Source organism: Marmota monax, unplaced genomic scaffold (genome assembly GCF_021218885.2).
Source record: "Marmota monax isolate L192 unplaced genomic scaffold, Marmota_monax_Labrador192_F-V1.1 WCK01_AAM20220418_F8-fsc00111, whole genome shotgun sequence".
NCBI lineage: Eukaryota > Metazoa > Chordata > Mammalia > Rodentia > Sciuridae > Marmota > Marmota monax.
In genome coordinates, this window is record NW_026695067.1 from 6,019,045 (window position 1) to 6,046,249 (window position 27,205).

Consider the following 27,205-nt stretch of genomic DNA (forward strand, 5'->3'; position numbering starts at 1 on the left):
GAACTACTTGAGACCTTGGATTAGCATATCCATGGTCCCATGAATCATATTATTGTCTGAAAACTGCTTTTCACAAGAATCTCACATTAGTAACTTTTCCATTCTGCTGAGAGAATTTTTAGCTGCTCCAAAAATGGGATTTAATTCCACACACACACAATTCTAAAGTTGTCTTCCTGTTTATTTCTATGTTGGACATTTGACTGATTTCCAATTAAAACATTTCTGAGTTGCAAATCCCTTAAAACAAATCAAATATGCACCAACTTTATCCCCAAAGAAATATGAAAATGAGGGGTCCACATTTTCCTGATTCTGAAGGATCTAAGACTTTCCCATGTTTACTGTTTATAATCTTCTTAAAGCTCCAAAGGTCATCCAATTCCAAGGATGAAGGCTGAAGTCGAATGTATATCTGTGTTTGGTGCATTTTCAGTTATCAGTAATAAAATAAATCTTGTATCAAGGTCCAGTAGACTACCCAAAATTACTTATACTGAAAATAACCAGATAAACAGCTATAAATTAATTGGGCATTACTTATCAAATCTAATCATGCTAAGTCATTTGTTTTCAACCATCACATAGGATCACCTTTACATGAGGACTAACTACCCTAATCTGCTTGATGAAAAGTGCTTCTCTTCTATTCATGGCTAGTTTATTAACAATGAGGCAAAATATAGGATATTAGCTGTAAATTCTGCCAACGACAAATTAAGTTCAGAGATAGTATACAACAATATTCTCTCAGTAGTCGTGGTAGGCATTCATGTAGTGTTGATGTCGTTTAAAAATACAACACTATAGTAAAAAAACTACATTTCCTGATCCTGAATACTAGGCCATTCTGAGATTAGAATAAGAAAATTATACAGACTACTGTAAAGTCCAATGCTATTTGGTCCCAGACTGAAGGATATTGTGAACTCTAATTATAGATCCAACAGACCAAATTAAATTGCCCCAAAATCTGGACTTAGAATAGCAATAACTCTCCAACTTTGAGACCTTCTGCAAGACAAGTCTCCCGCTTCATCCCTATCAGAAATATCAGCTTCTAAGAGAGAGCAAAATGGAAGTAACATAAAGGAGTTTTGAGGCTGAGAATGACTTTTAATGTACCTATCTTTTTAAAAAAATTGATATTCAGCCTACGCACAGTGGCACATACATGCCTGTAATCCCAGTGACTCAAGAGGCTAGGCAGGAGGAAGCAAGTTTGAGGCAAGGCTCAGAAACTTATCAAAGCCCTAAGCAACTTAGTGAGACACTGTCTCAAAATTAAAAAAAAAAAAAGGGGGGTGGGGTGGGGTGGGGGGAGGCTGGGGATATAGCTCAGCAGTAAAACACCCCGGGTTAAATCCCCAGTACCAAAATAAAATTAAAAAATAAAAAACCTGATATTCAAAGATCTACTGAGCATCTAATGTGTACCACTGTTACAACACAAACAGCAATCTAACTTCAATGTTCAAGACACAGAAACTGGAAAGCTTTCAAAAAATACTCTAGAAGCTTCATTTAACCAAGTCCTAAATGCAAAGAAATTGAACCAAATCCTGATATATTAAGTAGGAACAGTGAATAAGGTACATAATACATACAAGTGGCTGGTAGCCACCTATAGGTCATTTTTTAAACTCTAAAATAAACATAAGTAACTAATGGAATAACAAAATAAAAGTTTATTTTATTAGAATTAGGAATGTTCTTTCCCTCTGGGCAACCTGAACAGTCCAGTTACAATGAAAATCTAAGAACAGTTATTTCCACAGCACAGGGTGCTCTATGCACAAAATTACAGGGTTAGGAGCATTTAATCAATTTACCGATCTGATTGTCTCACCAACCCACCCCATCCCATCCCCCAAGTGCTCTATACCGGGATATACAGCTAAAAGAATTTGTCACATTAAGTCCTTTCCTCTCTTGTACTAAATTTCAATTCCTAATCAAGGCTGAACCACATATTACACTGCAGATGCAACCATTTCAAATTAAGTCAGTCACTCTTGGATCTGTTGTATATGTGTGTATGTATACACATGTGCATTTAATGTATTTATTTAAACACACATAAAACACACACAATCTGGGTCGCAGAAAAATTACACAAAATTTAGTCTGATGATATTATATGCTACTCCATTTTACCACTATTGTTTGTATCCTGAGCTTTGGATCAAAATTTTATTTTAAATCATTTAAGTCCATCTGCTATTCAATGAATTGTTCAAATGAAGCATGCACTTTACAAAAGACAATATAACTGACCTCAAGAAAACAGGGAGACCCTGGTGCTTACTGTGAATAGAGCCCTCTGATAGACTTAGGTGAAATAGGGAAGCTGTTATACAATATGGCTTGCCTATCCCAGCTAGGGGCACTGAAGTTAACAATGAAAGCAATTAACTCTGGGAAGTCTGTCAAATACAGAGATAGCTGTTAAAAGCTTGGAAGTAGAAAAGACAGTTCACCTTGATCCATACGAATTAGGAAATGCACCCACAACTGCAATAACCTCAGGTAGTATGCCAACACTGGAACTAAAAAGCATCTCTAGAAAGCACTGTTCCTCCATGGGTGGGGGCTGATATTATTAAGTGCACACACTGTTTTTGTATACTTGTTGCAAAGGGAGCATGTGAAGAGAGTGTAAGACACTCAAACCTAGATACTGCAAAGATTTTTCTTTAAACACCACACATACACAAAGCATTTTGAGGGAGTCACATCATGTGTCTACATAGCAACTCTGTTTGCTTTTCAAAGTTACCAGAATGGGGGAGAAATCTCTTTAGTTTTGATAAATGTCTTGTAAAATTGGTGCAGTAATTTAAAGTAAAATAAAGTCAAATGGATGATTGGTGAAGGAAGAGAAGAGGGAAGAAGCAGACAGTGAGTTCAGATTTGCACCTGAGGTGGCAAGGAAGGGGAAGAAAAAGAGTACAGATAAAGTTGATCCTAAAGCAACAAGTGGTTTAAGAAGCAGCATAATACACTCAGCAAACATTCACTGATTTTTGATGGGAAAAGAACAGTTGCAAGTACATCTCATGTAACAACCTTTTCTAAAAGGAAAAGTAGGGTTGATTCAGCAAAGCCTAACTTAGGCAAAAGGCCAGAGGAAAGTGAACCTACTTCCCAATGGAGTAATAAGATGTACAATGCAAGAGCAGACAAAGCTGCCTCACAAATGGTAAACACTCCCTAGGCACAAGACATTTAAAGGAAGACAAAGAGGTCCTTAGCCAAAACTGGTCTTAATATTTAGACCTCTTAATCTAGTTGCCTAGTTCACTCTGCACGCTTGTATAAAACTGACAGATTTAGGGATGCTGACCTGTTGAAAAATATCACAGCCAGAATGGCCTAAACAGGTATATAGTTAATAAAACCACCACCATCCTTTACTTTTAACATAGCTCTTAGTAGAAATTTCATAAAAATGGACATCACAGCTAAAATGCATTATTAATTCTCTTTATCTGCTGACAATAGAAAAGAAGCAAACTCGGTGATTTCTAGATAAATACACTGGATGGGAAATATCATGTTCTAGGGGTGTTTGCCTTCAAACTGAACCCACAGCAACACACACAAGCAATTTCAATATCTGCCATTTTAAATTCACAATTTGAGACTATGTGAATGGCTATTTATTTATATTTAAAGCAAAAACATTCTATTTGACACCCTAACGGAGAGAAGGGGTAAGACGAGCCAAAACTAAAATTTTGAAAGGCTCAAAGCAGCAATTAAAGGAAAACAAAAACAGGAAAAAAATAATTCTGAAATGCTTCCTCTTGATGTGAGGGGGAGCCTAAGAAGCCTATAGCTGTGTGCATGACATGGGGCACACAAGGAAGGCCTGGGGAGAGGCATGAAGCCATGGAGGGGGGAATAAGTTGGGAACAGGATCATTCATGAACTGAGGCAATAAAACTTCCTGTTGCAGTCTTTAACAGGCCACAGAGAACTTACTCAGAACTTGACTGCCTTGTTCCTGATCAAGAGCTGGGAATTCTGAGGCCTATGGCCAGTAAAAGACATAACAAAACCAGAAAGGGCAAAGTAACCTCAAGAAAGGGAAATTGAAGAGCTCTAGTTAGGTGTTCCAGAGGTGCTAAATAAACACACCTTTTATCCCAACCCAAACCCTGGAAAGATAAAGCAAACTAAAAGAAAATGCACAGCAAATAGACATAATCTTGAAGATTTTTAAAGAATAAATATTTTTTTGTAATTAAACATTATGCAAACACGTGCCACGCTTGCTTTATCCATGCATATGCGCTATATACAATTTTGAAAAATACTGTGTTGTCCTCTTGTTTTAAAAGTCATATACAAAGTTTTTTTTTGTTGTTTTTTGTTTGTTTAATCCTCTTGCTGCCTACCCCCTTCCCCATCCCAAGAATTTTCTTTACAAGGAGCTAATCATCATTCACTCATGACCTTGGGGTATGAGAGAAAGAGAATCAGTCTGTGTGTGTGGGTATATTTGTATGTGTAGGGGAGGAAGGGGAAGAGGTACTTTACCAAAGTACAACAAAATGGCTGGTTTGGACATGAAAAGCAGTGTCAAGGAGCTATTTGAAATTTTAACTGTACTACACTTAGGAAAAAGAAAAAGAAAAAAGGAGTCAGCTTTGAGAATGAAGCTACGTTACAAGTTAAAGTTGGAGGGCTTTTAGTGTGTCTGTCACACTTTTGTTGGCGGCCTAGAATACTGTTGTACAATGGTTTATCTACCTTTTTTATTACAATATAATTTACTTAAACTTTCCGTTAACAAAACAGAATTCTGGTACTACAGACCAGTGGTGTCAGAATAGGCTTAGTGCCTCCTTGTTTGTGTTTTTGTTTTGTTTTAATTGCATGAGCACTCTAGATGGTAAAGTTTTCAGAGTTCATTTTATGCAGGGCCATTCTCAGTCCTCAATGTACTCCCACAGATCTTTTTCATAGCCTTCATGCACATGCTGTAACAAAACCCTTCGTCGACTCTCACAGTATCTGTAGTCAAAGAGAAAACAAAAACAAAAACAAAAAAACTTGTCGTCAGCCTCCAATAATAAAAAAGAGGCATATACTTATTTTTAAGCACCCCTACAGTTTAACCAATCACCTGGCATATTTTCAAGGTCTAGACGTATAGACACATCAAACAGCTTTTAATGCTATTGAGTATTTTTTTTTAAAGTTCCAATTTCCAGACTCTAATTTTACAGTCATAAACTGTTTCAAGTTCTGATAAACTTAATCCCACAGTCCTGCAGTTAAGTAACTGTTTCAGAAAGGAGTAATTTCATGGGTTATTTATTCACAACAATAAAATCTATTAATTATGAAAGTTCTAAATACAATGAGGTAGCTACTGTTGGCTAAGAAAAGTAAAAATATTAGTAAGGATTAAATTGTATTATATTCCAAACTCTCAGTTTCCTATTACTGTTTAAAAAAAAAGATATTGTCATTTACCAAAAACTATTGGGGAAAAGAGCTTTGTGTTGAGAAATCAAAAATTTTACATCTGTAGCTTAAGAGACGGCATATCTTTGAAGTATTTTTTATTCCCATGACAGAGTATATCTCTCCTTAAGAGAGAAAGAAAAAATCTAAAAATTCTAAAAAGAAAGTTTTATAGCTCACTTGTCAAGAGCCATGATCCAGGATTCCCAGGATAACACCATTCTATTCTCACCCTTTCATCATAATGAACACTTTTCCTTTTTAAGCTCTTTTTTCCTTATGGGGTAGAAACTGAATAGTTAAAAGCTAAACTGAAGTATAATCAGCCATATGGTAAATGGTTGAATTTCTCCTCTATGCTTCACCAATATTACTATCTGAAACTTGTTGCCCAACAGACACAAGAAATCTGTGGGAAATATGACAGCCTCTTGGTACTGGTTATATTAAACACAATTTCACCATGTCAAATGTCACCATTAAGTACTCTAGACCAACACTAGCAGAAACTTTTACACAACAGCTATTAAAAATCTTACCTGTACTTATCTTGTACTTTTTGCTTTATATCCTGCAGAGAATCTTGGGAAATATCTCGTTCGAGGTAGCCCGAAAGCACCTCTGTGGCATTCTCTAGATCTGCTTGGTTATTCTGCAAGAAAAATAATACATAATAAATGTTGGTTTCAAACTAAAGCAAAAAGATAAACCAGTTTGGCTGCTTTGCTGACTATAGATCACTCTCAACACTGATACTTTCACCTATAATAATGTATTTTCTCTTTTCCAGAACAATTATTAAAATGTTAAAAAAAAAAAAAAAAGCTAAAGATTTATCTTAGTGCCTCTGCAAGAATATTGATAACAATTAGAAAGAACTGAAAGTCTTCTGGAATCTTCTAAATCTGAGAGCTATTCTTTACTAAAAACTCAAAAGGAAACTGGAATAAAAAAACAGAACCCCATTTTGCTCACATTTTGCTGCAGCTATACCTTATCAGATATAGCTGATATACCTATTTCAAAAAAACAATGTATGGAAAATTAAAATTTTATTATCCTTTAGAACTATAGCTAGTTCAATACATGTTTCTTATCTAAATTCCCATCTGCTGATCAGTATTATTGTCTATACATTTATGGGCATCAATATTTCATGCATCAATTTAATTTTTTAAAAATATTTATTTTTTAGTTGTAGTTGGACACAATACCTTTTTTTCAGTTATTTATTTTTATGTGGTACTGAGGATCAAACCCAGGGTCTTGCACGTAAGGCGCGAGCTCTCTACCTCTGAGCCACAACCCCAGCCCCTCAAGCATCAGTTTTAAATGAGCATCTTTACCTGAAAAACCTTTACTGCAGAAAGCCCCCTTTTAGTCATTACTCTTCATAAAAGGTAACCACCATATTAAATTCTAATCCCACAGATTAGTCTAGTCTGAATAAAAGTTTCACTGAGAATTTATGAAGTGACAGGTGTACAAGCAAATTACCTGGATCCTTCACATTTAAATCTCATAATAATATACAAGAAAGGTAATATCCCCATTTTAAAAAGAGAAATAAGAAGTTAAGTAATTTGCTCCAAAGCAACAGAGCCAAAAAGTGATAAAGACAAGTTTCAAATCTAGGGCTGATTTCAGAGTCTGTATACTACACATCAATTTTAATGTAGTTTAGTACAAAAAATAAAATTTTCTTATATTTTTCAATAAGTACTATGTTTATCAACATTGTCTGAAAGGATGGAAGTCTTTAAAAAACACACTCTCTCTCGAAATATAGATTTTTATGTGGTGCTGGTGCTCAAACCCAGAGCCTCACATGTGCTAGGCAAGAACTCTACCACTGAGATACAACTCCAGCCCAAAACTCTATACATTTTATATATGAAAGAGACCATATATAAAATGTATAGACTTTTATATATGAAAGGGCTGGAAATATGGCTCAGTTGGTAGAGTGCTTGCCTCACATGTACAAGGCCCTGGGTTCAATCCCCAGCACCAAAAAAAACAAAAAACAAAAAACAAGGAATCAGTCCTACAACACAAGGTGGTCTTTTTCCACATCCAGGAGCCATCCCTACCTCAAAGATAATGGACTGGTTATTCTTTTTGAGGTAGAAAGCGAAGACATAAGTGTACATGAGTGTGGCACGACACTGGCAGAGGACATCAACTGCTTTCTTCAGGAACTGCACCTCAATCCAGGACATGTTGTGCTGTTGCATCTCCTCCATTTTCTGCTTCACTTGAGCATATAGTTTGTGCTCAAAGCGTAGACTCTGCATGTGGTTCATATAGCGATTACAGTAGAACAGGTACCTCTGAAGAGCTGCTCTAGATCGCTGACCCATTAAGAAAAATAAAGGTTACATAATTACTATGCACAAAAGTTGGTATCAAACAATCTAGTACTCCCACATAATGGGTATATAGCCAAAAGAACTAAAATCATGTTGAAGGGATATTTATACTTCCATGTTTTTTCAGCATTGTTCTAAAGAGCCAAGATATGGAACCAATTAAAATGTCTATTAATGAATGAATGGACAGAGAATATGTGGTATACACACATACAATGGAATATTACTCAATCTTAAAAAAAAAAAAAGAAATCCTTTTTTTGTGTGTGTGACAAAGAGGATCCACTTGGAGAACGTTATGCTAAAGCTTGGCACAGAAAGACAATGCTGTATGATCTTACTTAGTTTAACTCACAGAGAGCATAAAGATAAATGATAAATGGTTAGCTGAGCAGGGGAGGAAAGGGGAATTATTGATCAATGGGTACAATTTCAGACAGGAGGACTAAGTTTTGATATCTATTGCACAGGAAGGAAGACTATAGTCTCTCTGCTAGTTAGTATGCAATGAATGTTTAAAATAAAATAATTAGTCTCTCAGCACTCAGAAGTCACATCTGGGTAGGTAGCTTCCAAATTGGACAGTGGTAATAAAGAACATTTTCATTATTACAAAAAAAGTTCTATTGGATGGTACTGTTCTATAGCATGAAATAAGATGTTAAACTATCAAGAAGCAGATTTCTTTTTTCTTTGCAGTGCTGGGGATGAAAACCAAGGATATGGGTTTGATTCCCAGTATGCGGATTGGGCAGGGGTAGTAGTACAGTAACACTAAATTTTAAAAACACTGCCATACAGCAGCCCATCAACAGTCATTTCAGCAAACAACATATTTGCCAAACAAATCTTGAGTCTCACTGATTTTGTAGTTTTCTTAGTTTGTTTAGTTTGCATAGCTGCTAAGAGCATAAGAGTTTACAATTAGGATAATGCTTTTTAAGTAATTTTCTACTGAATATATTTAAGGTAATATTTAAATAAAATTCTACTGAATAAATTTAAATCAATATTGAAATTTAAAAATATTCTTGCCCTTTAAAGGACCTAAATATTGTGAAACTCTAAGAACAATAAGATAATAAAAACAAAAAAATAAGTGACATAATTGCCTACAAATAGCAGAAGGGCCATTTAACAATTGTTCTCTACTCTCCTTTCTGTTTGACACTAGTAATACCTGAAATTATGCAACTTGACTAATTAAAAGAAAGCCAAGAAATAATGTCCTTGATAGCATTTTTGGACAGGATTTCCTTTCTAAATATAAACAGATATCCTATATTTACTGGAGTGTCTATCCACAATTTGGCGGAGGGAGATTAGGACTTGAACCCAGGGGTTCCCTTTTCACTAAGCTACATCCCCAACCCTTTTAATTTTTTTAAAATTTTGAGATAGAGTCTTGCTAAGTTGCTTAGAGCCTCACTACGTTGCTGGAATTAAAGGCACGCACCACCACAGCTGGCTTCCACAAATCCCTCATTATTGAAAACTTCTGCTGCATCATTCCCCAATGAATATACAATGTGCATTCCTATTCAAATATTATCCTATTATAAATGTACTTACCTCCTGTGCATCTCTTGCTGCCTTTGCATCATCCTCATTATAGCGGTTACAGTTGTACCTTAAAGTAAATTAAGAGGATTCTATAAAGCCATAAGTCAATGAAAAGGAAATCAATCACAGAATTTTCTTTACTTCTTTTTTACAGAATTTAACCTTTATTTGTTTTTGTGTGGTGCTGAGGATCAAACCCAGTGCCTCACCCATGCTAGGCAAGGGCTCTACCACTGAGCTACAATCTCAGCCCTGAACCACAGAATTTTAACCCAGATTTAGAGATTATCTAGAACCAACATTCTCACTTACAACGGATGAACTAAGAAGTTATAATACCGAGGGTTCTATATTATTATAATAAAATTATTGGGCTACTCCAAGGTACTAGAAGGGTTGTTTAATGTCATACACTCCTACTGCTTGAATTCTCTCTATAATATTCAATCCATTCTCTATTCAGTAATAGGGAACTCTCTCTATCTTCTGAGGCACTGCGTTCCAAATCAGCTTATTCATTCATTTATTTTATTTACTTTTTGGTTGTAACTGGACACAATATCTTTATTTTATTTATTGATTGATTTTTATGTGGTGCTGAGGATCGAACCCAGGGCCTCCCACATGCTAGGCTAGCACTCTACTGCTGAGCCACAATCCCAGCCCCTCAGCTTATTTATAATTATTAGAAAACACTGTTATCTAGAAGTTCCATTTACTATAAGTAGTTTCTAACTCCATTCTTATCTCCTAGGCCACCTGTTATTCAAGCCTAATACTTCTGATTTTCTAGAGTTATTCACCTTATCTGCCAATAATTGGCACCTACTCTGTAACAGACGCTGTGCTATGTGCTTTACATGCTATTATATAGTTAATTAAGTGCCACTTAAAACTGAAAGATACATTAAGTGTAAGAAAGAAAGGAGCATTCCCATAGAAGTCAGCTCAGAGTGGAGATAAGAAAGAGTGGCACGTCCTTTGTCTTGGTTACTACATCTCTTACTGGGGACCCTACATTCAGGGAGTAGGCAGTTATTTATGAGTACTTACTAAATATCATGCATTTGGCTAAGGAGTGTAAATGCACTATCACATTTAATCCCCTCATACACCTTATAAAATATGTATTTCTGTCTTTATTGAACAGAAAAAGGATTGTATTGGGTGCGGGTGGGGAGGGAATACTAGGGATTGAAACCATAGGCACTTTACCACTGAGCTACATCCCCAGCCCTTTTTATTTTTCACTTTGAGACAAGGTCTCACTAAGTTGCTTGGAGACTCCCTTAATTGCTGAGACTGACCTCAAACTTGTGATCTTCCTGCCTCAGCCTCCCAAGTTAATGGGATCATAGGTCTGTGTCATCGTATCTGGCTTAAGAATTACATTTAGAGAATAAGCAATACACACAAAGAAGAATTTCAGAGCTGGTAATTAAAACTTATACTTGCCTGTCAATGAATACTCATGGTCTTATCCAATGAGTATATTACCCACAAGCGAATGTCCTGTATTTAGAATCTTTTTTACTCCGAAGGGAGTTTTTTGCTTATTTGTTAAAAAAAAAAAAAAAAAAAAAAAAAACCCAACCCTTCCTCCTAAAGGAAGAGTTTTGAATTTAAATCATGTTAAATTGGAGCTGTTGTTCCAGCTTATCTAGATTTGCAGGGGAGGTGTGTAGAGGGATGTGCATGGGATTGAACTCAGGGCCTTGCACATGCTACAACCACTGAGTTATGCTCCCAGCTCCTTCAGGATATAACATTCAATGTATTTTCAATCTCTCTCTTAAGTTAGTCCAAAATGTATATGATTCATCTATTCAAGAAAATTACCAATAAAATTGACCAGAAAAGCAGTATGCACTTAATATATCTGGGAGGAGGGGGAGATAAGAAAGACAATGCCTTTCAGCAAGCTTTTAAAGCATTCCCCACCTATGTAAGACACAAATCCATCTTGTGTACTTAAAGCAGCCAATTTATCTCAAATATTCCTGCCTATATTCACTGATTTGGCCAAAACTTCTCAATCCATAATTAAATACCTTGCTGAAGCCTAGAAAACATCCTATATACTCCATCCTCCTATTTAAATCATTTTATACTGGAATTTAATATGAGAGAAAAAATAAGTTATGTAGGGCTAGGGATGTGGCTCAAGCAGTAGCGCGCTCGCCTGGCATGCGTGCGGCCCGGGTTCGATCCTTAGCACCACATACAAACAAAGATGTTGTGTCCGCCGAAAACTAAAATAAATAAATAAATATTTAAAAAAAAAATAAGTTATGTAGTTCAGGTGTAATTTTTGGAATCAAATCACAAATATTAGAAGAAATCTGGGATAACATTTTATCTGCTCCCAGTCTTTGATATATCTGTATTTTCCACAATTACTCAGAAATAATCAACTGAGCTCATCTTCAAGTTTCTGAAGTAACACAGACAACAATTCACTGAAGTCAGGAGATTTAATATTGATTTTCCCATCTTGATCATAATCCTTGCCCTCCGAGAATGAACACTCTATTCAACCTAACCTAAAGATAACTTCCCTTACCTATACTGGTCAACTATTAATATCTTGTCTATATACTGTATATTTAAAAAAGTAACTTAAAAAATATTTATTAGCCTCATCCCATTCTGGGCTTCACCCTGCCACCATGGTACAGATTTTAAGGCTAAAAAAGCAAATAATTAGCATTCATCTATATTTCTAACTCAAATAACTTTGGAATGATATATTGACAATTCTGAGGCACTTAAAGATGTAAATAGGAAATAAAATATCATGATTCACTTGCAATGTCAGCATGCATAAAGGAAAGGCACAGCAGTATTTTCTGACACCTGTCCAGGTCATTATTCATTCTTCTATATCTAACATCTGTTTTATACCCTTTTCAGGTTTCAGTACAACATATTTTAAATCTGAGTGTGATTAGAGATGATATTACACAAACATATACATCTTTAATAACTCTTCTTCTTTACCCTCTTCCCTAATCTTTTTTTTTTTTTTAACAAGAGCACAAGATAAATTTACTTTCTAAGAACAATCTAATCCTCCAGTATGCCTTCTCAAAATTTAGATAACCTGCCTGGCTATACCTGGAATACCCTTTCTTGGCTCGAGCAAATGCACAATTTCTTTACCCTCCCCAAATGATACAAAGTCTTTAGAATACTGCAGCTCGCTCGCTCGCTCGCTCTTTTAAACAACACAATTTCTTTTTTTAAATTTTATTTATTTTTATGTGGTGCTGAGGATCAAGCCCAGTGCCTTATTCACTCAAGGTGAGTACTCTACCACTCAGTCACAACCCCAGCCCCAGAATACTTCATCTCTAATCATACACTTTTCACACAGTATGTTGTTGACTTAAATTACAATGACAAAATTTCTTTACTGGAACTTAATCAGTCAAAAAAACTGGCAGAAGTTGTCTTAATGACAAATGTCATTGTCTTACGTTCACATCTTCTTTACTTTTTCTTGAACCTGCATCCACTTTCCTCCCATCTACTCTCTACAAAGTGCAAGAATTATGAGATAATGTATGTAAAGGTTTTTTTTTTTTTTTTTTGGTGTGTGTGTGTGTGGGGGGGGGGTTTGCTAGCGATTGAACCCAGGGCCTTGTGCATGCGAGGCAGGTACTTTACCAATTGAGCTATATCCCCAGCCTTTGTAAAGCTCTTAATACAGAACCTTCTCATCTAAAAAAACAGTTTGAACTCTGTCACTCCCACTTAAAATTCTGTGATAACACCCATATTACTAGGCTCCAGTGTCTTTCTGAACTCTGTTCCTATTCCCCACAGGGTCACAAACTCAGGCAAGTAACACAAATTAGTACAAATAGTGGGCCCTTTGCACATTAAAACACTCAGAAGCATTTTCACTATTGTCAAAAAAGTGCTAGCTCCCATTTTTCTCAAAACTCAAGGCATCCACAGTCTAACTTTGACATTCCCAAATAAAAACTATGAATTGAGTAAAAGTATGTTTCACTTACTAAATGAAGAACAATGGTGCCATGTCACAAAGTTAGCACACTACATAAAAGAATTATGCATTTGTGGATTCGTCCAATTATATATTTAAAAAATATATATTTTTGGGAAAAATGCGTCTTTACTAAATATGTACAATTTTTTTTACTTGTCATTGTTCCCTAAACAATAAAACAACTATTTGTACCATTTTCATTGCATTAGGCACTATATTATCATCTACAGATGATTTAAAATATACAGGATGACGTGTGCAGGTTTACACAAATACTGTAATATTTTTTATAAAGCACGTGAGCATCCCCAAATATGGATATCCACACAAGGGGTCCTGGAACCCAATTCCCAGAGGATGCCAAGGAACAGTTATATATGTAACTAGGGTTATTATCCTTCAGTCTTGTGGGGGAACATATCAAACTGAAAGGCAAAGACACTTACAAAAAGACTGCTTCCCAGTCTTAGGTGCTTGTTACCAAAGAGAAACATAGGTCTTAAGAAAATAAAAACATGGACTTTTGCTGGGCAATGCTACAATTTTTACAAGTTTTATATAAAATATTGGTCTAATGATGTCTGGGTTGGGTTTTCTCAAAAGCTCTTACTTACAATTATTGCCTAGAGAGACATTTGAGGTGATGAAAAAGTCACATCCTTTTCACATCATTCTCCCTTGTTCATGCTGCTCCTTTTGCCCTAAATGTATTTCCTACTATTTTTTCAACTAATGAGCTCTCAGCTCTTTTAAAAAGTTCATCTCAGTTGTTACCACCTCTGTGAAACATGCTCTGTGGATATTTTGTATATCCTTCTCTTGTGATACAGCTCACATATCAACTTTTGTTTATTTAGTTCCCAGGACAGTCAACTTGTTGAGATAGAAATATTACTCAAAATACGTGGCACATATCACATACTTATGTGAATATATTCTTCCATTTCCCCCAACCTACCAGGCAGATCCATGTGGTTCCCAAGGGCCAAGACACACCCAGCAAAACTCTGCTTTACAGTTCTGGTTACGACAGACCATGTGATTACAACCGCCATCCTTCTCAATTGTGACATGGCATTTGGGACATTCCTATGAAGAGAAACTATAAAGTTGGTGTCAATGCTACACTAGATTGTATTACTAACACTGAGGAGAAGCCTTGGTTTACTTATTGTAGTTAATACATGTAAAGCACTTAGAACAGTGTCAAACATTAATAAGTACTATTAAACATGAGTAGAACCAATCAATACTACTGAGTTTTAAAATACACAACAATTTATGGACACCGCCTACACACAAACCAAGTGCTAGCGATTGAATCAGGGGCAGACTACTAGTGAGTTACACCTCCAGTCCTTTTCATTTTGAGACAGGGTCTCACTAAGTTGCCCATGCTAGCCTCAAACTTGTGATCCTTCCTCAACCTCCTAAGTTGCTGTGATTTATAGGCATGTGCCATCACACCCAGTCTACAAATTTTTAAAGGAGGGGTTGAGCGACAATAATACTTTAAGTACTTTCAGAAACCTAGTAACCGTTTTATGAAAAGTAAAATATTTTTTCCTGTAAATATATTCTCTAGTATCATCTAGAAATAATTATAGAGTATTTTCTTCCTTTATCCTATATCCCATGCACTGTTCTCAGTGCTTTGTATGCATCAACTCATAATCCTTATGGTAGTATTATTTTTATTTTCATTTGTGAGATGAATAAACTATGGAAGAAAAAAACAATAAAGAACCTAGAGTTCCTGGTCACACAGGTAGGAAATGATAAAGTCAGGATCCATACCCAAGTAATCTGTCCTTGCCTGACAGGCAGGCAGGAAATTAGGACATGATTATTAATATAAAGTCATAATATATTTCCCAACTTTCTTTGGCCAAATACCTGTATTTTAAATTCTTTACAGTGTGACCCATTAACTATGCTACAGAGAAAAATATGAGATTGTCTTCTCCAACTTTGTTTCATTTTCTTAGTCTCTGGTAAACTGAAGTTTCAGATCTATCAGGCCTTTTTTGTTTCTGAAAAATCTTGGGGGTAAAAAAATCAATCTTACATTTTATTAAACCAAGAAAGTGGAAAATTTGTATTTTTTTCTGTATTTGCATATTTATGTCCGATGACTTTAGCCCCCATAAGGGAGGGCTGATCTATTTGTACAATTTGACCTTTTTCAAACAGACTGCACACTGCTGACAAACTATACTAATTTTAAGCAGGCCAATATGGCAATTTTTTATTATATATATTTTAGGTCAAAATTTTTAAATCATTCACTTAAGAAATTTTACATATTGCCAAAGAAGCAAATTTTAGGCATAAAATAGGTTTCATTCTACATTTCTTAAACAAATAGTATTAAGCCTTCAAAATATTAAGATACCAAGAAAGTCCACAAGTATGCCCAAGAAGCTAATAACAACAATACTTAAACCTTAAAATTTCTTAAACCTTTTGAGAGAAAAAAAAATCTCAGTTTTACTGCAGAACTACTGACTAATTAAATTTATTATTTATTACAAACTGACATTCTCCTTTGGTAATCTGCCTTATAGCCAAACCAAACATATCCAAGCCTATACTACCTATTTTAAAGTTCTTGGAGGCCAACAGTATCTCTCTAAACATAGAAAGAAGATGAATAATATTTAAACAAACAACTTAGTGAAAATATAGCTGCCCTCTTCTTCTAAACATTAACATAGGACACATTAAAGAATCTGGAACATTAACGAACATTTCTGATGGGTAACCCTTCAATTTTCAAAAAGAAATGCTTAACTAGGAAATTCTTTTAAAATAGCAATAGAAGTTACTACCTTCCTGACATCACAGTACATTTAACAAGATTTCCTTCATTGATGTGTAGTATGCTTACCATGATGGTTGGAAAGAACATAAAAATACTGATTGCTGCCATATATATCGTAAAGATTCAGGAAACTGTTTTATGTGACAAATCTCACTGTTTTAACTGCTAACGCTTTCTAGGAAAGAGAAACATATACTTGCACCATACATATAAGTATAAGCAAGGTGTATCCTTAAAAGTATGTGTTGATCACAGATCAAGCACAGTACAAAGCTATAACTAGTACTGGTCAAATAACTCAAGTTTTTATTTTTTAAGTAGAAAATTTTATTTTTCATTTTTAGTTGTTGATAGACCTTTATTTATTTATATGCGGTGCCGAGAACTGAACCCAGTGCCTCACACAAGCCAAACAAGTGTGCTACCACTGAGCCACAGTCACATCCCAAATAACTCAGGTTCTTTAAAGCACCATCTTTATAAGTGAAACAGACAATGAATCAATCATCTATCATTTTCATTACCCAAGTCGCTTACTATACAGCAAGACTGATTTAAATAAGATATAAAATTTTTTAAAAAAATTTACAAATATTTTTAGTTGTTGATGGACCTTTATTTTATTCATTTATTTATATGTGGTGCTGAGAATCTAACTCAGTGCCTCACATATGCTAGGGAAGCAAGCACTCACTCTACCACTAAGCCACAACCCCAGCCCAAGAATGAATCTTGGTACAATTTTTCTATTAAGAAACTAGCTGGAGGGGGCTGGGATGTGGCTCAAGCGGTAGCGCGCTCGCCTGGCATGCGTGCGGCCCGGGTTCGATCCTCAGCACCACATACAAACAAAGATGTTGTGTCCGCCAAATACTAAAAAATAAATATTGAAAAATTCTCTCTCTCTCTACCTCTATCTCTCTCACTCTCTCTTAAAAAAAATAAATAAAATAAAATTAAAAAAAAAAAGCTGCTTCTAGTGTAGTTGCTCTTTTAAAAAAAAAAAAGAAGAAAAGAAACTAGCTGGGGACTGGGACTGTAGCTCAATGGTAGAGCGCCTGCCTTGCACGTGTGAGACACTGGGTTCGATCCTCAGCACCACATGAAAATAAATAAAGATATCTGTCCATCTACAACTAAAAAAAAAAAAAAGAAAAGAAAAAAGAAAGAAACTAGCTGTGTACACAGTTTGGATACAAATGTGAATTTATTATTTATAAGAGGAGTGCTAAAAATTAATTTCATTTTTAAGATATTGGGTCTGGTGTTAACAAAGTGGTTTAGGGTAATACAGAGATGAATTTTGAAACTAGAACCATAAGCAATGTACTTTTAAAAAAAAAAAGGCTGAACTATATATCCCCTTTCCCCCACTGTTTTTGTTTTGTTTTGTTTTTAATTGATACAGGGTTTTGCAATGTTACCCAGGCTAACCTCAAACTTGGTGATCCTCTTGTCTCGATCCTACAAAGTAGCTAAGATTACGGGTGTACACCTGGCTATTCAGAGGCAAATCTTTTGCTAAGTCATAATTCATAAATTTAACCCGAAGTAGACTTGGAGAGACTGTTTTATTAACCTAGTTCAATTATATAATAAAAACTTAATGGATCCTCAATTACTCTGCTCAAATCCTGCCCCTAATTAATAAGTTCTAAAAAGTAAAACTGAGGATTTAAGGAAGAAATGTAAATTAGTCTAATAAGACTCAAGCTAGGTAGAGTGCACTTCTACAATACACCTATATATTAAAGGCCAGTCAAGAATAAATTCCAGACAAGAAAAATTCACAGCTTTTTCTTCAAAGGAAACAAATGCTTTTTACAATAAAAGAAAACTAAAGCTGAGTAACTCTGCACACTCAGTATAATACTCAATACTTTAAAATAAAGGGAAATTATTAATAGATAATGATTCTTTCGGGGAGTGCTTGATGGAGATGAAAAAGTGTCACAAGGCTGTTAACTAGGTAAATTTATAGCTTTTGCCAATGCTGATACATGTATCCTTATCACTTTCATTACGAACAGTTACTAAAGAAAAAGCACCAACCTTTGTGTTGGCTGCAATCCAATTGGAGGTTTCACTGTCATCATCACACTTTTTAATCCACTTCTTTAACCACTGTTTGAAAACAATAACTGTTAGAGTTTTTAAAAAGGTTTAAAAAAAGCAGAGAAAATTCCTTCGGCACTTAATTAAAGCCAAGTTTAAATGTAAAAGTCAAAGAACAAGATTATCACTAGACTTACTTTCTCCTGAACCAGGGAAATCTTATAACTGTAATATCTACTGTACAAATCAACCAAAGGAGGATTTTTCAAACTGTATAAAATCAACCAAAGGAGGATTTTTCTCTAGCACCAACTGAGTGGGAAGTATAGAGCTTAAAAAAAAAGTTGAGCTACAAGGAGTGCTATTCCCCTAATAACAAATCCTACTGAAAGGTGCCTTAACCACAACTACGGTAATAATAATGAACTACCTAGATTTTTCCCAAGGAATATTCCCTGAATACTTGCAATAATCACTTGAAATAAAAAGTTCACAAAAAATTTTTCTATTTATCAACAAATAACAAAGTCACTGGCTTTTATTTCCATCAAGGCATAAAAACAAATCATCCCATTATTTAAAAATGAAAACGTCTAACTCACCTTACATTTAACAGGATCATGCCAATTTTCTCCACAGTTAAAGCTGTTAGGTGACACAAAGAATTAAAAGAATGAAGTCCTACTAACCCTTACCCTTACAAACCACCCACCCATCTGATGCTTTTTAGTTTCAATTTCTAGTTACTGGCAAACAAAAGGGCAGGGACCATGATTTTATAGTAAATTACTTGGGAATTCAGTATGTATCAGGACTATCATGTAGTGATTACGCAAACATGTGTGAAATGAAGAACAAGCAGACAATGCATTGATGACAATTTCTTAACAGTTGTTGCTAGGGTACTGCAGACTGTACTGAGAAGTTTCAACTAATGCCATATCAGAATGTATTCAATTTTTCTTAGCACCCCGAATGAAGAGTCTTGTATAGGTCAATTATATTTAGGAAACGAACAAGCACATCTTTGTGTAACTTTAGATATTATCAATATCACAGAAAAAGAAATGGTACCTGGCCTAGGTATAAAATATGACTAAATATTCTCTAAGTGTAAACACAGACACAGACAGACAGACAACACACACACACACACACACACACACACACACGATTAAATTTTGGAACTAGAATCATGAGCAATGTACTTCAAAACAAAAAGCCAAGAGCCTCATTCAGCCACCCTGCCCTGCCCCGCTTTTTTCATTTTTTAAATTTTGAGACAGGTCTCACTAAGGTGCCCAGGCAATTATTTTTTCTAAATATTTATTTTATAGTTGGACACAATACCTTAACTTTATTTATTTTTTTATGTGGTGCTGAGGATTGAACCCAGGGCCTCGCATGTGCTAGGCAAGCGCTCTACTGCTGAGTCACAACCCCAGCCTCCTCAGGTAATTATTAAGTTCATTGATAATTCATTTCTGCTTTTTAGGCTAATGGTACATGCAGCATTTATGAAATAAGGGCAAAGAGGTTATAATAAATTAAGAACAAACACAAGGGCTGGGGATGTGGCTCAAGTGGTAGCGCGCTCGCCTGTCATGCGTGCGGCCCGGGTTCGATCCTCAGCACCACATACAAACAAAGATGTTGTGTCTGCCAATAACTAACTAACTAAATAAATATTTAAAAAAAAATTAAAAAAAAAAAAGAACAAACACAAATGTTTATGAAAAACTAACCATGATACGGTTGATTAATGAGCTAATCCTATAATTTAGGAATACCAAAAATTCTTTTTGTCAAACAAAGGAATTTATCTATGTTGGGTATACCGGCAGCTTTGAGAATATTTATCATTAATGCATAAATCTAATTCTATATCTGTATTGAGGAAAAAACATAAAGGTAAGGAATACCAACAAAATGCCTATTTCCCAACTCCAGAGGCTCTTGGTTTGATTGCCTTTTCACTCCTACTAAAGAGCTTCATAGGAATGGAAGATCATCTAGCCTTCCTTCTTGCTATGGTTCAAATGTTCTGCTGACTACGTCATGAGGGCTGCTGTTATGAACAGATCTGGTGCCCTTATAAAAGGTCTCAAAGAGATACAAGGACACATCAAGAAAGGTACCATCTATGAACAGACAGTGGGCCCTCACTGCACAACAAATCTGCTGGCATCTTGACCTGGGATTTTCCCAGCCTGCATAACTATGAGAACTAAATTTCTGTTGTTTATAAGCTCACCCGGTTTATGGCATTTTGTCACAGCAGCCTGAACAGATTAAGACATAAAATTAGTACTGTGAAGTGGGGTTGCCATTTTATCAAAACCCTAAATGTAGAAGCTTATTTGGAAGTGGGTAAGGGGTAGTGTTTGGAGGTACATGCTAGAAAGAAAAACATTATTAGGGGTGATTTTGGTGAGGAAAATGTGTAAAAAAAGCTTCACCCATCTCAGAAACACCTAAGTGGTAGTGAATAGAATGTTGTCTGAAATACGGCCAATAAAGGCCATTCTGATGCGATCTCAGAAGAAAATGAGAAACATCCTGTTGCAAACTAGAGGCAAGGCCATCCTTGCTATAAAGCAATATAGATAAGCCTGTTAAGGAATTCCAAAAGATACTAAAACACTCTTTAATATGGGTATCAGAAATTTCTGCTAAGTGGGCAATTTTCATGAAATGCAAGAAAACCATATGTGCTTCTACTTGGGAAAGGTGTTTAGATGCTACAATAAAGTTTAAGATAAGTTAATGCATATACATGGGATTCCTCTACAATCCAGAGGCTGAAACATATGCTACAGAACTCCAAAGGCTCTGGTTATAAATAAAGCTGGGCATTGGAAAACTCTTAGCAGTTAAAACCACCAAATTCACCTGAAATTTTTCATTATATGAATAGTATTAATACTTGTCTGGGTGAAGAAAAAGTTTAAAAAGACTTGTGTAATGTGTTTGCTAAACTGGGATAATCTCTGAAAGTATAGTAAGAGCCTTATAGAACTCAACCTAATTTGATTTAAAAAAAAAAAAAATGAAAAGAACTAAAGTTCCTTGTTCAGATCTCTAAGTTTGCTCCCATATAAGTTACAGTGAGGCATAAAGGAAAATGAGAGTATAACTGCATTTTTATCCCATGAAAAACAGTCACAGGGTTAGAACATCAAAGACAGAGAAAACATTATTCAAGATGTGAGTTTTCCATTTAATTCTTCATATATATATATATATATATATATATATATATATTAGATGTAGATGGACACAATACCTTTATTTTATTCATTTATTTTTATGTCATGTTGACAATGGAATCCAGTGCCTCACACGTTAGGCAAGCACTCTACCACTGAGCCACACAACTATAACCCTCCATGTAATTCTTACTTATAAATAAATAAATACATACATACACACACACACATACACACACACGCTATTTTTAACCAACATCACTCATTTCCCTGACTATAGTAAATTTTTTCCTACTATTTTGTAACCAAGAATTTTTTAAAAAGCTACATGCTCTACCTTCCATTTAGAAAATCATTTGCTTACCAAAATTGACGCCCACATTTGCAGCGAACAGGTTTAGCATCAGGATATTGAACTTTAACAACATGGTGGCAATCTGGGGCAGGACACCACTTTAACAGTCGATTGCACTAAAATGCAAGTAAGAAAACTTAAAATGACAGCAAATTAAATAATCATGCAAAATCTCCTCACACACTTATTACGAGGAGTAAAGAACAGATGATGATAGAAGCATACAAAAACCTGCTATGGTCTTCCATGGCAATCTTACAGATACACTGTTTGCTCAAGATTATTAATCCCTTAAAGACCTAGTTTTATGAAATACACAAACTACCTTCTTATTTTATTTGCAAAATCCCACTGAGAAATTTTTAAAGTATTCATTATGTGATTATAAAAAATAGTTTACTTATGATTGTACTTCAGGGAAATTTTCATGAAATGCAAGAAAACTATATGTGTTTCTACTTGGGGAAGGTGTTTAGAGGCTACAATAAAGTTTAAGATAAGTTAATGCATATATATGTGATTCCTCCTAAAGTTAGTTACTAAACAACAGGGCAAGTCTGCTTTTTGGTTCTTCAAAAGGAAATATACCTACTTCTTTTATTTATTTACTTATTTGGTAGTGCTGGGGATCAAACCCAGGGCCTCACAGTCTAGAGAAGTGTTCTGCCACTAAGCCATACCTCAGCCTGGAAATATAACATTAAAAGTATTTTTGTTAGGGAAAAAAAACATGGCTCAAAGCAATATTATGCACTCGATTCCAAACTACACTGAAGCTGGGCAAGGTGGGGCATATGCCTGTAATCCTAGCTACTCAGGAGACTTCAGACAGAAGAATTACAAATTCAAAGATAGTCTTGGGAACTTAGCAAGATCCTGTCTCAAAATAATATATAAAAAGTTCTGAGGGTGTAGCTCACTGGCAGTAGGTCATTAGATTCAATTTCTTATCCTATCAACAAAACCAAAAAACTGAACATTTCAAGAAATATGCTATTTCTAAAAGGTGCCATTTTCCAATTTACCCCGTAACAGAAATAATAACTATTTTCTAGAAGTCCATTAATGCTTTCTGTAGCAAATATTCAATCGTGCAATGGTAGCAGAAAAGCAGTCAGAAAACAAATGGCTATAGACTTGTACTAATAAATCTTTATTTACAAACACAGGCAGGCCATAATTCACCAACCTCTGCTCTAAGAAAGAAATATGACAAAAGAAAATAGTGTTCATTATTATTAAATTTAGTTAATGGGACCTAAAACAAATACAGAAATAGTGTTAGAATCCCAAAGAAGATTAAACATGACATAATTAATCATCTACTGCAATTCTCTATAAGGGATAAAGAAGAATATTGTAAAAATTTTAATTTCAAAGCTCAAGATCTATGAAGAGAGATCTACTTATTGGATTGTCATACCCTTTGAGAATAAAGATGCTTGGCTATAGTTTGTAAATATGGTATAAATGCTTCTTATTTTCAACGGGTTGTATGTTTGCTTGTTTTCTTGGGTGCTGTGTACCAAACCAAGCACCTCACCAATGAAAGGTATATACTCTGAGCTACATCCCCACACTGTAAGTTTATAAAAGTAATATCTATTTTAATAAATAGAATTCTGATTTCACTTACCTCTACAAAGCTATTTGTTATTAAATGCTGATACTTTAATTTAACTTTTGAATCTGTTATCAGGCGCCTGAAACCAAGAATAAAAACAATTAGGAAGTTTTTAGCCAACAGTATTTTCCATATTTATAACATATAATTTAAAAAACTGTTTATGCTATGGTAATCAAAACTATCCTACATGGAAGACACTGAACTACACTTACGCTATCAACAAATCTAACTCATCAAAATAATTTCCAACTTTCTACAGTTTAGACAGTTTTTTCATGTTTCTTATAGTCTAAATATTCTGTGTCTTTACACCAAGTGTGTATTATAAACCTAAAGACTTACCTACCAACTATTGCCAAGTTAAGCTCACTTCAGAGACTTCTGACTCTGATATTATCATGCCTTAACACAGCAATTCTTGGTAACTTTCCTTTAGATCCCCACCCAAACTGGTGTGTGAAATAAGGCAGATGTTGAGAGGAATGTTAAGGAATGAATTTGCATTTTGTGATACCTAAACTTTATATAATTTTTAGCGTCTTTTTCATTTGGGAATTCTTTGCCATTTATTGGAAATATTTACTGACTGCAAACTGGCTTCCTTTGTCTACCCTGAACACTTTATAATTCACAACTATTTCTATGACTCACAACAGAAGCCCATAAAAGTGAGAAACCCTGAAACTTTAGTTTAGTTTTATAGTAAAGACCCTTCTGAATGTGTTACAAGAAAATGATGTTGAAGTGGGATGGGCACAGGGAATGGGGAAGATAACTACTGATGAGGCCAAGAAGAACTATATTGAACATGCATGGGGTCTACCCCACTGAAGTTTTTTAAATGAAAGGACAAGTCTGGTTTCACCTAATTCTTAAGCTTCATACCTTTTTACTCTGCCCTTCCATAAGATCATACCCTGTACTATGCCATTTTTTTTAAACTCCTGTCATCTATATTCTTATATTTCCTGAAAATTAACAAGTACAACTCTTCCTCAGAGGTATCGCTTAAGTCTGCCTCCCTTGGAAATGAAAGCGGAGAATGCCATGATGGGGTTCTGAGGTGGGACAGACCATGTTTAAGTAACGACTTCATAACACCCTAGCTATGAATTTGAGGATTAGTCCTTTGAACTCTTTATGTTCCTCAGCTTACTAAATCTGCAAAACAGCAGAAATGAAAAGTTGTGAGTGCCTGGCAAATAGTAAGCACCAAATAAATACTAATTGCTATATTATTATATTACTTCAATCAGTTGAAATATATTATTATTCACTCAAGGAAGCCTTTCCTGATAATTCACACACCAGTCTAGATGTGGAACCCCTCTTAGTTTGCCTGGCATCTAAAACCTTTCCTTTATAGAACTCATTTTAATTTTAGACAGTTATCTATATAATCACTTGCTTGATACCTTCCTGCTTACTTATACCCCCAAAATAAGCCCCACGAAAGGATCTTCTGTATTCAGCATGGTGCCTGGCCTAAAGAACGTGTTCATTTCTTAAATGGGCAAATTATATTCACAGAGGTTGAAGATGAGATCTAAAAATAATTAATATATTTGATAGTTCCTCACACAGTTAAACACAGCATTACCATATGACCCAGCAACTGATCTCCTAGGTATATATCAGGCCTTTATCAAAAAGTTGCGAACAACGTTCATATTTTCATACAACAAAAATATTCTCAAAAAAAGTGAAAATATCCACATAATAGAACATTATTCACCAATAAAAATAAATGAAAAACTAATTCATATTTCAACATGGATGAACCTTGAAAACACTAGCTGAAAGAAGCAAGTCACCAAAGACCACATATTATGATTCCATTTATATGAAATGTCCAGAATAGACAAATGTAGAGAGACAGAAAACTGGTAAGTGGTGGCTAGGAGAGGAGAGAATGGTTGAACGAATATTTTTCCATGAAAATATTCCGGAATTAGGTAGTGGTGATGGTTCTACCACATTACTAAAGCACTAAAAGTCCCTTAATTATATAACTTAAAATAATTAAAATGGTGACAATGTCACATGAATTTCACATCAATAAAAATAAATAAAGGAAACATGAAACCTGAAGTTAGATGCTCAGGTTCGCAAACAAACATAATGTACATCTATCACTCACTATTTCTCTGACCTAAAAAATTCCAATGATTTTCTCTTTTGGTGCTGGGGATTGAAGCCAGGGGAACATTACCACTGAGCTAAATCCCAGTCCTTTTTATTTTTTGAGACAGGGGCTCACTAAATTGCTTAAGATCTCTCTAAGCAATTGAAAGTGTAGATGTGTGCCACTGCACCTGACTTCTAATGATTTTTTACAGCTGACCCTAGCTTAAGAAGTAGCTGTCTAAATCTGGCATGGCCACAACTAGGATCTGTTAGAGTAAAGGTCAGTCAGTTATTAGTTTATGTTGACGGTGAAGACAATGATCTGTTTTACTTATGTTGAATTATAGTGCCAATACTCCTAATGGAATGCAGCTATCAGGTAAACAAAATAATCTCTAGTGAAAACTTATTACACCGATGAGCAACGTCAGATGCATTTTACCACATTTGAGTTTGGCAATAATTCACTTTAACAAATGAGGTTAAAAAGAGAGCTATGATTTATTTTACTTTTTTGCTTCCAGGGATTGATCCCAGGAGCACTTAACCAATTACCCACAATCCCCAGCCCTTTTTATTCATGCACTCATTCACTCACTCACTCATTCATTCATTCATTTATTCATTTTATGTTGAGACAGAGTCTTGCTGAGTTGCTAAGGGCCTAACCAAGTTGCTGAGGATGCCTGTAACTTGAGATCCTCCTACCTCAGCCTCCAGAACCCCTGGGGGAAAAAAATCACTTAAAAACAAACAAACAAAAACAATTATTTTATTTACTTATTTTTATGTGGTGCTAAGGATCAAACCCAGTGGCTCCCACAAGCTAGGCAAGCACTCCACCATTGAGCTACAGCCCCAGCCTCACAAAATCACATTTAATGGTTACACTACATTACATTTTCCCCCACTATTGGGCCTTTGGGTTATGAATTATGACAATGTGATTACCATCTTTATAAAAAAATCTTTGTTAATTTTTATTATAAAAATCAATGACATTTAATATTATCTAAATTTTATTTAATCACAAAGGTGAAAATTATCTTATCGTCATTCCTATCCCATCTCTTTTGTTTCTACCCCATATTTAAACTTGACTCTAACTTGAAAATATATCCAAAATCCAAACCATTTATTGTCATGTCTTCTGCTACCATTCTGATTCAAACTACCACCATCTCTTGCCTAGACTATGTAACAGTCTTCCATCTAATCTCACTGTTCCCATTTATAGTCTTTTCTTTTGTCTCAAACATCAGCAGTCAACACAATCCTCTGCTCAAAACATCTTCATGGCCAAATGAAATAAGTAGAATAAAAGCCAAAGAACATAGAATCAGTCACCACAGAATCTACTTCATACACCCTCCCCAACTCTTCCCTGCCTCCCTTCACTCTGCACATTTTTAATTACAGTTCAACAACGTAAAAGTTTAAAATTACTAATGCTTATCAGTAATTTATTCCATCTATATTTAACTTTACTAAGCACCAAAACCTGACCTATTATTTTATTTTACATTTCTATAAGACCTGGAAATTATTTGTGGGAACACAAATGTTATCAAAGGATTCTC

General features: G+C 35.0%; 1 protein-coding gene across 1 annotated transcript in view; it reads right to left on the minus strand.

Moving 5' to 3' along the window:
• Positions 1-1,673: 1,673 nt before the first annotated feature.
• The window catches only part of Arih1 (ariadne RBR E3 ubiquitin protein ligase 1), a 132,496-nt gene continuing 106,964 nt past the window's right edge, over positions 1,674-27,205 (minus strand). The window contains exons 6-14 of the mRNA XM_046428100.2: positions 23,508-23,574; positions 21,881-21,987; positions 18,910-18,952; positions 18,305-18,376; positions 14,387-14,517; positions 9,423-9,480; positions 7,572-7,832; positions 6,018-6,130; positions 1,674-5,022 (exon numbers count right to left, since the gene is read on the minus strand). Coding sequence (XP_046284056.1) covers positions 4,938-5,022; positions 6,018-6,130; positions 7,572-7,832; positions 9,423-9,480; positions 14,387-14,517; positions 18,305-18,376; positions 18,910-18,952; positions 21,881-21,987; positions 23,508-23,574 — 937 coding nt within the window. The 3' untranslated portion in view covers positions 1,674-4,937. The remainder of the gene's footprint in view (positions 5,023-6,017; positions 6,131-7,571; positions 7,833-9,422; positions 9,481-14,386; positions 14,518-18,304; positions 18,377-18,909; positions 18,953-21,880; positions 21,988-23,507; positions 23,575-27,205) is intronic.